A 15352-nucleotide genomic window follows, 5' to 3' on the forward strand; every position below is an offset into this window, starting at 1 on the left:
TGGACCCATGTATGATGCCATTAAATCTTAACCCCTTAACAACATGAAACATAAATGTACTCCCTGGTGTCCTGTACTTAATGCACCAAGATGTAAATTTATGTCCTATACATGAAGTGAGCACAGGAGCTGGGCTCGCTTCTTGCATGGCAAGGCACAGCTGCTGGTATCGATCACGCTGATGTCCACCATTAACCCCTCAGGAAAATGCGGCAATGCAGCTGTTCTAATGGATGATCAGATCACCCGTGGCATGTCCAATATGGCAGATGGAGGTCCCTCACCTACTTCCGCCGCTCTCCTGGCCTCTTATTCTCTGGTCTGCCTTCCAGCAAACCAGAGAAAGAGATTGTTGATAATACTGATCGGTGCTATGCATATGCATAGCACTAAACAGTATTAGCAATCTTAGAATTGCTATGTATAATCCCCTATGAGGACATAAAAAAGTGTAAAAAAAAAAAGTTATAAACATATTTGAAATTGATGCATGTGTAAATGTCCGAACTATCAAAATATAATGTTAATGATCCCATACAGTGAATGGCGTAAAAGTAAAAAAAAAAAATAAAAAAAAAATATGTATATATATATATATATATATATATATATATATATATATATATATATATTCCAAAATTGCTGCTTTAAAAAATAAATAAATAAAAGAATAACAAGTGATAAAAAGTCACATATATATATATATATATATATATATATATATATATATATATTTATATATGCAAAAGTGGTACAGATAAAAGCTACAGATCATGGCACAAAAAAATTGCCCATTATACAGAAAAATTTAAACGTTGTAGGTGGTCAAAATAGGGCAATTATAAACAATCTTATATTGTAAAAAAAAAAAAAGTTTTTTAAAAAAGCAGTACAATGATAGAAAAGTATGTAATCAGGGGTATCATTTTAATCGTATTGACACACAGAGTAAATAAAACAGCAATTTTCCCACCCAAATAATATTTTGTTTTGTTTTACTATACTTTTTATGGTAAAATGTGATGTGATAACTAAGTACAATTGGTCGACCAAAACAAAAGTGCTCATAGGGTTCTGTGGATGGAAAAGTAAAACGAGTTACGATTTTCAGCAGATGAGGAGAAGAAAACAAAAATGCAAAAAAAAAAAAAGAATTGGCTGTAGGTCCTTAACCACTTAGGGTCCAAGGGCATACAGGTACGCCCTGGTACTTAAGGACCCTCCTATCCCTGTTATTGGTCTGGCACAATGGGGGAATCGTGATGTGACCGGCGGTCACTTACCTGCAGCGATCGCCATGAGATGTGACTCCCTGGCGCAGACTACGGAAGCCGGTGAGTTGTTGCCTAGCAACATCTGGAGGGCTACAGTTTGGAGACCACTATACAGTGGTCTCTAAACTGTGGCCCTCCAGATGTTGCAAAACTACAACTTCCAGCATGCTCAGACAGCTGTTTGCTGTCTGGACATGCTAGGATTTGTAGTTTTGCAATATCTGGAGGGCCACAGTTTGGAGATCACTGTGCAGTGGTCTCTGAAATATGGCCCTCTAGATCTTGCAAAACTACAACTCCTAGCATGCCCACACAGTAGTTTGCTGTCTGGGCATGCTGGGATTTGTAGTTTTGCAACATCTGGAGGGCCACAGCTTGGAGATCACTGTGCGGTGGTTGCTAAACCGTGGCCTTCTGAATCTTGCATAACTATAACTCCCAGCATGCACGAACAGCAAATGGCTGTCTCGCCATGCTGGGAGTTGTAGTTGCGTGCCTCTAGTTGTTGCATAACTACATCTCCTAGAATGCCCTTCGGTTATCGGCACATGCTGGGATGTATATGCTGGGATGCTGAGTTAGGTAACAGAACCTAACTCAAGGTTTTCCAACCAGTGTGCCTCCAGCTGTTGCAAAAATACAACTCCCAGAATGCAAGGTCTGTTAGTGCATGTTGGGAGTTGTAGTTTTGCAAAAGCTGGAGGTTTGCTTCCCCCCCCCCCCCCCCATGTAAATGTACAGGGTACTTTCACACGGGCGGGGGTTTACAGTGAGTTTCCTGCTTCAAGTTTGAGCTGTGGCAAATTTTCCACCACAGCCCAAACTCCTAGCGGGAAGCTCACCGTAAACCCCTGCCAGTGTGAATGTACACTAAAAACACTACACTACACATATACACCCCCTTACACTGCCCCCCCCCCCAATAAAAATGAAAAACATATCATACAGCAGTGTTTCCAAAACTGAGCCTCCAACTTTTGAAAAACAACAACTTCCAGCATTTCCAGACATCCACTGACTGTCCAGGCATGCTGGGAGTTTAGCAACAGCTGGAGGCACCCTGTTTGGGAATCACTGGCATAGAATACCCCAATGTCCACACCTTTTCAATCCCTAATTTTTTCCTCAAATGCGCATGGTGCTCTCTCACTTCGGAGCATTTCAAGGAAACAGTTTAGGGCCCCATATGCAGTATTTCCGTATTCGAGAGCAATTGCGAAGTTGGGGTCTACACCAGCCTGTTAGTGTAAAAAAATAAAAATGTTTACACTAACATGCTGATGTTGCCCCATACTTTTTATTTTCACAAGAGGTAAAAGGAAAAAAAGACCCCCAAAATTTGTAACACAATTTATCCTGAGTACGGAAATACCCCATATGTTGGCGTAAAATGCTCTGCGGACGCACAACAAGGCTCAGGAGTGAGAGTGCACCATGTACATTTGAGGCCTAAATTGGTGATTTGCACAGGGGTGGCTGATTTTACAGCAGTTCTGACATAAACGTAAAAAAATAAATACCCATATGTGACCCCATTTTGGAAACTAAACGCCTCACGGAACGTATCAAGAGGTATAGTGAGCCTTTACACCCCACAGGTGTTTGACAAATTTTTGTTAAAGTTGCATGGGAAAATGAATTTTTTTTTTTTTACTAAAATGCTGGTATTACCCTAAATTTTTCATTTTAACAAGGGAAAATAGGGGAAAAAAGCCTCCCAAAATTTGTAACCTCATTTCTTCTGAGTAAGAAAATATCCCATATGTGGATGTAAAGTTATCTGCGGCGAACTTCAATGCTCAGAAGTGAAGGAGCACCATTGGGCTTTTGAAGAGAAAATTTGTCTGGAATTGAAGGCCATGTGTGTTTGCAAAGTCCCTATGGTGCCCACCCCCCACATGTGACCCCATTTTGGAAACTATACCCCTACAGAATTTAATAAGGGGTGCAGTGAGCATTTATGCCCCACAGGTGTCTGACAGATTTTTGGAACAGTGGTCCGTGGAAATTAAAAATTAAATTTTTAATTTGCCCAACCTAGTGTTCCAAAGATCTGTCAATGAGTGGGGTGTAAATGCTCACTGCACCCCTTGTTAAATACTGTGAGGGGTGTAGTTTCCAAAATGAAGTAACATGTGGGGAGGGGTGCACTGTTCTGGCACCACGTGGGGCTTTGTAAACGCACATGGCCCCCGACTTCCATTCCAAACATATTTTCTCTCCAAAAGCTCAATGGCGCTCCTTCTCTTCTGAGCAATGTAGTGTGCCAGCAGAGCACTTGATGTCCACACAAGACCCCTCAAATCCACTTCAAAACTGAACTGGTCCCTAAAAAATTCCGATTTTGAAGCTCTCTGATGTCTTGCAAAAGTAAAAACATGTCAACTTTATGATACCAACATAAAGTAGACATATTGTATATGTGAATCAATGTATAATTCATTTGGTATGTTTATTTTCCTTACAAGCAGAGAGCTTCAAAGTTGGTAAAATGCAAAATTTTCTAATTTTTCAAGAAATTATGCAAGTATCGATGAAAATTTACCACTATGTTAAATTAGAATATGTCATAAAAAAAAAAAATCATAAGTAAAAGCATCCCAGAGTTCTTAATGCTTAAAGTGACAGTGGTCAGATGTGCAAAAAATGCTCTGGTCCTTAAGGTGAAAATTGGCTTGGTCCTTAAGGGGTTAAAGGGGTACTCAACTGGAAAACATTTCTTTTTAAAACAACTGGTTGCAGAAAGTTAAACAGATTTGTAAATTACTTCTTTTTAAAAATCTTAATCCTTCCTGTACTTATCAGCTGTTGTATGCTCCACAGAAAGTTCTTTTCTTTTGTGAATTTCCTTTCTGTCTGACCACAGTTCTCTCTGCTGACACCTCTGTCCATTTTAGGAACTGTCCAGAGTAAGAGCAAATCCCCATAGCAAACCTATCCTGCTCCGGACAGTTCCTAAAATGGACAGAGGGATCAACAGAGAGCACTGTGACCAGACAGAAAGGAAATTCAAAAAGAAAAGAACTTTCTGTGGAGCATACAGCAGCTGATAAGTACTGGAAGGATTAAGATTTAGAAATCTTTTTTCCAGTTGAGTACCCCTTTAAGAGGTTAAATGGGCACTGTCACCAACTTTATTTTTTGATATGTTGTAGTACTTATGTACTACAACATATCTCTAATATACTTTTATTTTATTTTTTTTCATTCAAATGGTTTCATTTACATTTAAAAACCGGCCACTAGGGGTCACCCTCCTAGTGACAGGCTGCAGCCTGGCGTGACGTCACGCCTGAAAAAGGACTGATTTTGGCCTGGCAATCAGTCCTTTTTCAGTTAGGCTGCACTCGCTCCCTGCCTGTCAATCAGACAGGCGGGAGCGAGCGCATTGGCTCCCCGGCCACTGGCTGGGAGGCCACTCCTCCCGCACATCACCACCGCCTCGTCGCCGCCGCTGTCCCTGCACGCCCGCTGCTGGACTCTGCAGTAACTGTAAGTGTAATGAGGGAATGGGGTATGTGGGAGGGGGGTTTGTGATGGAGGGAACGGGGGGTATGCGGGGGGGGTTGTGATGGAGGGAACGGGGTATGGCGCGGGGGGGATTTGACGGAGGGAACAGGCTAGTGCCGCAGCGCCGCTTATAATTAACTAATAGTTTATCTACACAGGGTGACTTCAGCTGTTTCAATACTACAACTCCCAGTATGCCCTGACAGCCAATAGATGTCAGGGCAAGCTGGGAGTTGTAGTGGTGAAACAGCTGGAGGCACCCTGTGTAGATGAACTAAGGGCGGAAGTCCCCCCCAGCAGGCATCAGTGACGTGGTGCCTGCTGGGGAAGTCTGCCTGTAGTGAGCACACTACCAGGCAGAAAAAAAATTAAAATTAAAAGCAGGGAGGGGGTTAGGGATAGATTGGCAATAGGCAGGGACAGAAAAAAAATAGGATGGTGGGAGCTACCCTTTAAGGCATTGACGAGCAATTCTATTAATAGACTATATGAGTAAGGGGATTTAGGGCAACCCTTATGAGTCCTGTTCCTGATGAGAAAATAAGAGGAGAGAATCTTGTTAATCCTAACCCGAGCCATAGGGTTTCTATACAAAGCCATGATCCACTCCCTGAACTGTCATCCAAGGCTTTCAAGAAATCCCAATCAACCCTATTGAAAGCTTTTTTGAAGAGGCATAACAGGGTACCCATAACAGGGTACCCATGAAGAGAGATCATAAGGTGAGACAGACGATTCCTATGATGTTGTCTCTAGCTGCAAGGAAATAACCCACCTGCTTTTTGTTGAGAGGAGGAGCCAAAATTTTAGAAAAAGCTTTATATGAACATTATTCAAGGAGATTGAGTGATAATTTGTACAGATCAATGGATCGTTTCTGGGTTTTTGTTATAACAGTTATATGAGTTTTAAGAGACTAAAGAATGAATGGGCACAGGTCAGAGATGAAATGAAACAGTGACAGTAGGGGGAAGAGAAAGCAACTCATCAAACTATTTATAAAAACAAGGTTTAAAGCGCATCAGGTCCAGAACCCTTGCCAGTCTGGTGTGCCTAGATCGCAGAGGAGAGGTCCAGGAGTGAGATATCTTCCTCAAGTACCATGGCACCCCTCTCCTAGGGGAGAAGGAGCAGAACCCTGAGGTCAGAGGTATTAAAAATCCTAAGATTTCCTTGAGCATCTCGGAGGGCGAATTAATCCACTCTTGTGTGGATAGACAGAAGGCAAGGATGGAGAGCTTGAGCCAGACATCGACCACACTTATCTCCACATTCAAAATAGTCCTGTTGGTTTTTATCACTCAAGCAGATGGATCACTGGTCATGGATAAGAAGAATCTGCTTTCTTAAGGCTGAGATATCAGACCCCAAATGATCAGTGGGAGACAATTTATTTGCAGCCTCTTTATGTATAAGAGAGGTCAGCAACATAGTTATTTTATGTGCACACTCTTTCTTTGGCCTACTACCATGAGAGATACTGTGCAATAGTGGGATCCAAGCAACTGATGGACTACTGGATATCTGCCCTGCAAAGCTTGTCATTTAACAGGTTTTCATTAAGATACCAAGAATAACATGTGGTGATTGGTGGAAAAACCCCAAGGTACCCAATACAGAGCATGGTCTGACCAAAGCATTACATTGATAGAGCATTGCAGGCCCCTATCTAGAAGGTCATAGGAGAGAAATAGATAATGCAATCTACCACAGCTATTGTGCGCTACTGAGTTGTGAGAATAATCCATAATGCCTGGGTTCAGTACTTTCTAAAGGTCAACTAGTTTTAAGGAAGCCAGATCTCATCTAAACTGCCTTAGTGCAGAAACTGAGACAGAAGACCTACCTGTGTGAAATGTCTACCCAGAATGATAGCAGCATCATTGAAGAAGGAGGGGAGACTTGTCATGGTTGGAAAAATAGACATTAGCTAGTATAAGAGTAGAGTACACACAACATTAAAGTTCAACCGTCACCTGAAATATCATTAGTTAACATGCCAAACAGTGTAAAAGCAGTTAACATGTATATTTCAGTCATACCTTTTTTTAGTGGATTTGATTCCTTTATTTCTTTTAAAAAGCTTTTTTTTGTTGTTGTTGTGTCAACTCAAAAGCCAGAGAGGCAAGGCCCAGGGTCCTCTATGCACGGGGCCATATCACCTCTCTTCACTTATGTCACAGCATCTTGTAGACTCATCTTGCGTATGCCATAATACAGATACAACGCATGTGCGGGGGCCCTGTGTGTCAATCACTCACAAGAGAGATCCCATGATGTAAGCATGAGAAAGGCCACTCCTCTTTGAATGTTCATGACACTACAAAACATGCTTTTTAAAGCAAATAAAGAAACAAAATCCACCTGCAAAATCTACTTGATAGAGGGCTGGAATGACTTACCAAAGGCTATGGAAACACCACAAATCTTAAAGGAGGGATGGGAACAATGAAACCAAGTAGAAAGAACTTAGAGGCGCTATTAGGCAATGTAGAGGCTAAAAAAAAGGTTGTCTTCTAAATCATTACAACCATATCCTCTTCTTATGAAACACATACAGCATCTGGCTGCTCTTATCATTTATATTTTAACCACAAGCATTATAAATGCAAAATGACAAGCCTGCTATGACATTCATAGATATCTATGAGGTAACACAGAGTAGGCAACCCAGGAGGAATGGCAAACACAAGAGGGAGTAAGGTGTAGTAGGTTTTATTGATAATGTGGGATAATATACTTTGTAAATGATTACCCATCACCTACCCTTGACCAATCTAGAATATTATCTCATCATTATGTAAATGTTGTATCCTTGTTACTGGATTAGTATCTGCTATATTTCTATGTACCTGCGTTATTACCTTAGCTTGTGATCTGACTACTCTTTTGCTTTCTGATTCTGTACCTCACTGTTACCTTGGTTTAGTGAGTCAGGTCTTGGCCGCATTGAAACCTGGGAAAAATCTGAGACAACAGTCATTTTGTATGCTGTTAAAAATAAAAATTGGGGTTGAAATCACATAAGAATTATGAGAAAACTGTCACACACAGGTACAGACACTATATTATGAACTACACTAACTTTACAGCCCCTGTAGCCTAGTCAAATAAAAAAAAAAATCTGGAATACCCCTTTAAGATCTGAGGATGATAGGAGTTTGATTGCTGCAACCTTACTGTACAGTTGCCCGTTGGTAGTAGTGAGTATACTAAGGGAGGAGGCTGGGTGTGATTGGGCATGCATGAGGGTGGAATTAGACGTGACTGGGGTGCAACTGGGGCTATTGGCTCTAGCTCCCAGTCTTTTGGAAACCTAATAACGCCCCTGTGCAGCACACTTTTTGCTAATAAATAAGAGTACTTACATTCTTTTTAAAAGGAACGTGTCATCGGAAATGACCTATTGCTTAATTTTTTATGTAAAACATATTTTTTTAAATAATTTTTGGTGATGGTTTTTCTAATTTGAATTTGATGCATATTAAAAATGAAATCTTACAGTTTTTACTATTACCACTGAACCTAACAATAAGCTGCCATGCCTTGTTCTGTAAAGAAAACTTTTCAGCAGCCTCCTTACTATCACTAAAGATGGGATAACAGTTAAAGGTCATACCGGCATATAAGTAAGACAGGATCAGGCCATTCACAACAGGTGATGGTCAGAACTCACCCTCATCCCTTGCCAACACATTGACATATGCACAATTCACAGAGCATGTCTAGAAAACTCTTCCATAGGAATCAAATGGGTGATCTCCGATTTGTTGTGTCCTATGTCTATGGGGCTTATCGATGTCCCCCCCCCCCCCTAATAATATTGAAACAAAGGAAATAACAAATTGCAATCAGGAAATAGAAACAGATTACAACCAACAAAAAAAGTGGTATATTGTAGGCTTTTATAAATGTATATTTTTTTTAGACCTAAAACCCTTTGCTACTCAGCTGAACTTATAGTACACTATGATTCAGTATAACCCCTAGGGGTCTTAATTTTACAGAGAGAATATGAACATACATACAATCAGTACAGTATACCTGGGTACCATAGGTCTGAAAGAGGCTTTACCTGTTGTGTTGTTAAAGCAAACCTGTCAGTGGTTTTGAGCTATAAAAAGAGGTCAGTGAAGGGAGTTCATATGTAGTCTAAGATTTTTAAGTGGTGCAGTTATGGTAAATTGTTAAATAATGTTTTACATATTTTTTCAGTAAAATATCAATCTTTCTTGAGGTTGCATGATTTCCTATTTAATACATATTTCAATGTACAATTGTTAAGAAACCTTTTATTAGATTTTTTGCAAACAAATCTACAAATGATCATAAAATAATATAGCAATATCAGTTTCTATTTTTCTTCTGGTTGAAATTAAACAAAATGTTATGAATAATACATGAAAAATTATATTATTATTCTCAGTCAAAATGTATCTTCCAAACATTATTGTAAGAAGCATAAGTTACTTTTACAGATACATATATATGTATTAAAATATTCCAACAAGAAACATTAATATGGAAAAAAAAAAATGCAGTTTCAATACTTACCATTTTCCCCAAATGTATTATATCATAAGCTTTGTCCTCATGTGTAGCTTTCCTTTTTGTGTGCAAGGTTATTATAATTTATTGTAAGGACAGCTTTGCACATGACTCACATAAACCATGTAGGAATCTACGCTCTACATAAGTCACATTGTAACAGACAGAGCACATTCTTTGTGGACTTTTCAGGACAGGTCACAAATGAGTTAAATTGTTAACAAACTGTTAAATTGCTTACATATGTCTACACTATTCAAAGGAGGTTTAGAGCCTTTGGAAAATTTCAGTCCGGCCGCAGTCTCTACCTGTGTGTTCGTGTGTGTGTGCATGAGTGACATCTAAGCCAAGCCCATCTAATGATAATAGAACAGTTTTGCCTAGGTGGGGGGTGGGAGGTATTAATGCTGAACAATTATATGCCACAGAATTAAACCCTTCCCTCTCCCTTCTGTTTTTCCCCTCTTTATCTTCTCTTTGTGGGCCGAGAACCACGTCAAACAATATTCAACAGATGGGAATGCAAATAAAGTTTAGTCCACATGGGCAGGCAAATTTGTTAGACGCCCACTCACAAGTTACTTAATTCTTGGTACATATGATACACACGAGCACATGACAGTTTCACCAATCCCTTCAGTCAAGGAAAAAAAAAAAAAAAGCAGTTCCTTGCCGTTATATCAGAGGTTGGAGTTCTTGCTAATAAAGGAGCTTTTCCCATGATGCAGCCTGATAAGGATTGGCCTACATGTAGCCTAGCAAGCCACTGCTGATGGTTTCTTGATTAGGTGTCTTATCTCCCCATTGAGCTGCATCTGATGAAGGTTGCTGACAGCGTGATGGCTGGGAAAGCTTCGGACAGCTCTATAAAGTGGCAACTATGTTATGACATGTCAGCCAGGACCTGGTGGATGGTAAGTTGGCAAGATAACCTTTTTTTTTGTCTTCCTCCGTAAGTTTTTTTTCCATGTCTAACTCCTCCTTCATTGTTGTAATGCACGTGTTATGAAGTTCACTGTCAGCTCAAGTTCAGCGACTATGTACAGTCTATATCAGTGGGTTAGATTGGATTTCTTTCCTCTATTGTTTATGTTGAGTGAATGAGTTCTCTTATTTTCTCTAAAAAGATCAGAGAGGGGAAAAATGCTAATTTTATTGAACTCTCCAGGCTGGGTGGTGTGTGAGTGGAGCACTGGGTAGAGTCACAGGCAGTGATGTCATCACATCCCTATTGACTAATTGTCCTTGAGTTGATCTTAAAACTGAGCAATCTGTTTCTTTATTCTGTTTTCTTCCTAATAATTATTAAAAAATGCATTGTGTCACATTGAGAGCAGCCTTCTCATCAGTATGCGGTTGTCCCCTGCACTTCTCTTTAATTTGACATCCTCCATCCTTGCGGTGAATAGACTAATTGGAGCAACCACCGATTAATATTCTGCCTGGCGTAATTAAATTTACTTAATGAGGCTATGCATATTCTGTCCTTTTCCTCTCATTGTTTGCCAGAGCGTGGCTTTTTTTTACTCATATTATAGCAGCTGTGATAGGGAGGGTGGATCTTCAAACCAAATGTAATGTTACCGGTACAGAAAAGCAGGGCAGAAGTTTTCTTAGCTCGGAAGAGTGGGACCAGTAACAAGTGTCTGGCACAAGAAAAGCCTGTATTGCTCTCACCACTGCTACATGAGATTTTTTGCTCTCCTCTCCAGATTCTGATTTTCTTCTAAGAAGACAATGGCCTCTTGTGTGCCACAACGATGCCCTGAATGAGGGAACTTCTGAGTGACATTCCATTATGAATATTAATTTCATTCTTGGGTTGCTTTGTCTGCCAGTGTTTTTATTCTTTTCATTCCGTACTTGATTGCCTTTACTTGTTTTTTGCTTGGATAATTATTATGCTTACTGCACAGAGTATCTTTTTACAATTAGTACAGTTTGCAGACAATAGGCACTTTCATCTTGGCTTACTGGGGTAGGAAACTGTGGACAGTGGGTTGCACTGTCTGGACAGAAAGCAGCTTTCTCATTATGGTTGATATCTTCTCGCTCAACTCAGCAAAGGATATTTAACAAAATTCATTTATAGTTTAATTTTTAAGGTGGGTGGTTACGGTAAGGTTTCTTGGAAGCATCTTCCTCCTCTCCAGCATCTTGATTTCATTTATTTCTGCTAGTTTTTGCCGATGATCTTTTATAGTCTTGTTTCCATAGATTGCTTTGATGTCTTGAAAGGATGTTGTTGTGTAATTTAGACTTAGTTTGGGTTAGCAGCCTTATCATTCTGTATAAAGTTAAGGGGTTTGTCTGTACATTTTGGAGGACTTTTGTATTGCTTAGTTAGTGCCAAAGAGAAATCTGACTTATTTACTAATAATGTTAACATTCTGTACTATTATAACCCAAAACTGTAGTTATCTAAAAAAAAAAAAAAAAGTTCTTTGGTAATGGAAATGTTACTTAATAGTATGTAGTGCCTGATATGTGAATTATTCTTTAGTAGGTTTTTCAGTGTGAGTCATGTGCTTGTTGTTTGTTTACATGTTTTATGCCAACCATGTGAAATAAAGATGGCTGCTTCTGTGTATTCTGCAGGCGTTTTACTGACAATGAGACTTTCTGACATTTACTTATATAGATGTACTGTGAATTCATACTGTGTGTCCTTCCCAGCTATTATTAATATAAAGACATAAGTAGTATTAAGTTTTACTTTACTTCTTATGAATTTCTGTGAACGTTTTGTAACTTAAAAAAGTTGATTCCATAATTCTAATTAGTTTATCAGTTACAATTTCATAGAAACACTATAGTGAATCCAGTTACATTAACTCTGTTAATACTGAACTTTATCGACATGTGTTGAATAATATATACAATTTTGCTTGTTTGCAAAGGGGAATAACCCCAAAGGAAGGTTACATTAACAATTTTCTCAGTGTTGCAAAAATATTTTCTAGCTTTATGTTTAAGCAATTATAGGGGTTTTTACAGTTGTAAACTTTTTAGATACTTCTGCAGTGCTTTTTCTTTATATATGCATAAATATATGCATGTGTCCCAATAAATTTGTAAGTTTTGCCTCACATTTTAACCTTCACCTGGCTAGCGCATATATAGTATTATCATTGTATCAATAATGAAGGCTAGATCTGAAAAGTTCTGTAGGTGTTTACAAAGCCAATGGAGGGTTATGGAGTGAGCGAGAAAACAAAACATATCCTGGTAATTAGAAGAAAAACACTATTTAATATGTGTCTTTTACATTCCGCTATAGTCGTGCATTACTCGAAACATGTTAATTGATTATTAATTAATTAATATTAATTTATACTATTTATTTTTACTTTTAAAAAGAGCTGTATATGAATTCAGCTTTTTGGGAGAAGAAAAATGACTGCGTTCTGTAGAGATTAATTCATTAGAAAACCTTTTTTACAAACTGACTACTGGCGTATATGCAAGTGTAATACCGTGTTATATGGATACAAGTCAACAAAGACTTAATCATGATGAGGTTTCTAGATACAGATATAACTGACTTTACTCGGTGGCTCAGAGCAGCATGAACCTCGGAGCCACCGAGTAAAGTCAGTTATATCTGTATCTAGATCTAGTTATTACATTACTTGTGGCAGCTTTGTAGTTACTGGAGAGCCAGACTTTATTAGCAGAGTGTTCAAATGTATGACATAATGTTCTACAAAAGATTGTAACAGGAGGTGTCTGTATATCTGATCAACGCACGATTTCTTTATAGTTTCTTTATTATATTATTTTTAGTAATTATGTTCTAAATTAAAAACAAGTAGAATACTTGACTGAACATTTAGGCTAGTGGTTAACGTTTGGAATATTATGGATATTGGATATGTGGTATATGCTAAGATAGTTAACAGATATGTTTTTGTTTTATTGGATGTTTTTTCAGTGAAGACTATAATAATTTCATTAATAATAGTAACTTTAGAGGACAATATTAAACACATTAGGGGAGATTTGTCAAAACCTGTGCAACAAATACGATTTTTAAAAAGCCCTCTGAAGAATGAAAGAAGCGATGTGATTGGTTGCTATGGGCAACTGCACCACTCCTCCGCTACACATGTTTTGACAAATCTCCCCTTTTTATTTTTTTTAACAAAATAAGTTTCACTTTTTTTTAAAGCAATACAATAATAGAAAGTCTGTAAACATGGGTATCTTTTAATTATATTGACCCACAGAAAATAGAAAACATATCAGTTTTATTGTAAAATGCATTGAATAAAAACAAAGTACATGAGAAAGATTTTTTTTATCTACCATAAGGAGTGCAATAGCAAAAATTAGTTTTAATGACATTGCCCATTTAAGGTAAAAAAGGATGTGTTCTTAAGGGGTTAAAAGGGAAGTCTCTGCCTACTTTCTAGATACACCTGCATGCTCTGGATGCCTTTCCCACTATGGCTAGGTTTCCACACAGGTTTTTTTTTCTGGGTTATTTTTTTTTTAACAGTCTTTGAGCCAAAGTCAGAAGTGGACCCAACAGGAAGGAGAAGTCCTTTCTTTATATTTCCCATTGCTTTTCAGTACACTTCTGGCTTTGGCTCAAAAACTGCAGTGACAGGTTTTCCAAACCTAGCCTAAAGCACATGTATTCTTAGAAGTCTGAATACAGAAAACTGTGTATATACCCCATCATCTGAATTTTGACTTGTACTGTTTCAATGGGATACAATTATAAATGTAAAGATGAAGCATAAAAATATTTAATTTTCACTCATGTAAAGTGTCACTTTTATAGTCACTTTCTATCTGATCACATAAAAAATTGTTTGGCCGGGCATTGACCAGTTTAACCCTCCATTAGGTTGGAGGCCCTGTTGATCATAGGATCTTGTTTTTTATGCAGGGCACCACAACGCTTCTCTTTTTGTTATTATTGAGATGAGGATTGGGGGGTAGGTTATCTATTCTGTAGCCAAAAGTGTTCTATTCCTTGCATGTGATTCAGTTTAAACACACATTGTAGCTTATATTAGGCCAAATTATTTCTTACTAAAATATGCTACAGACTTTTACGCAAGTATGGAAAAAATATTCAAGTACAAATTTTTTTGAACCACACCCTCTCCAGTGAATAGCATGTTAGAAACATCTTATTTTCTTTAAAGGGGTACTCTGCCAGAAAACATCTTATTCCCTATACAAAGAATGTGGATAAGATGTTTGATCACAGGGGTCCCGCTGCTGGGGATCCCCTCGATTTCTGGGCTGGCAGCTGAGGCGTCCGGAACACGGAAGCTTTGAGATTCTGTGTTCGTGATGTCACACCACGCCCCCTCCATTCATGTCTATGGGAGGGGGCGTGGCTATTAGTACATAGCTGTCAAGCCTCCTCCCATAGACATGAATGGAGGGGGTGTGGCGGCTGTGGTCACCAGTCATCCGGCACGGAGCGGTGTTCGTTATCTGCACAGGATGACTGGGTTGCTGCAGCGGAGATTATGAGGGTCCCTAGCAGCAGGACCCCTGTAATTAGACATCTCACTCCTTATCCTTTAAGGATTTAACATAGCTGTTTTTTTGTTTGTTTGTTTTTAAACTCTGTATAGTTGTTACCTCCTATGTATTAGTTATCGAGACCCCTGTGAAGAAGTTAAGTTTTAACTCCTACAGAGTTCCTGTGGTTTTATATGTCCAAAATTTGCAGATTTTTATTTTATATGTTCAAGCATCTAAGATGAAAAAGATATCCCATAGGACTTCTGATCAATGTAATGATCTGGATTAACAAGACTTAATTAGATTCAGTCACCTGGGTTCTCTTATTGCAGCAAAAAAAAAGAAAAAAGCGACTAAAATGTACTGAAATTAGTCTAGTTTTAAGAATAATTTTGGAAATAAACTTTCCTTTTCCAGCTTGTCTGATCAGTGGTGTCTGACAGCTATGACACCAAATGGTTGCACCACCAGGGAATTTGCTGTCACTGTGTACACTTCTTTCTGTGTGGCTTTTTCCAGATTCCAGATTA

At 38.7% G+C, this 15352-nt stretch overlaps 1 protein-coding gene across 4 annotated transcripts in view; it reads left to right on the forward strand.

The window, feature by feature from the left end:
- Nucleotides 1-10135: 10135 nt before the first annotated feature.
- Nucleotides 10136-15352, forward strand: part of NFIB (nuclear factor I B) — a 427846-nt gene continuing 422629 nt past the window's right edge. For 2 of the 4 annotated variants that reach the window (XM_056521247.1, XM_056521296.1), the window contains exon 1: nt 10137-10246. In XM_056521247.1, coding sequence (XP_056377222.1) covers nt 10151-10246 — 96 coding nt within the window. In that variant the 5' untranslated portion in view covers nt 10137-10150. Of the gene's footprint in view, nt 10247-15352 lie in introns of all 4 variants that reach the window. The other 2 variants (XM_056521279.1, XM_056521290.1) reach the window with 2 other exon arrangements.

The sequence above is a fragment of the Hyla sarda genome, chromosome 1 (assembly GCF_029499605.1).
Source record: "Hyla sarda isolate aHylSar1 chromosome 1, aHylSar1.hap1, whole genome shotgun sequence".
Classification (NCBI taxonomy): Eukaryota; Metazoa; Chordata; class Amphibia; order Anura; family Hylidae; genus Hyla; species Hyla sarda.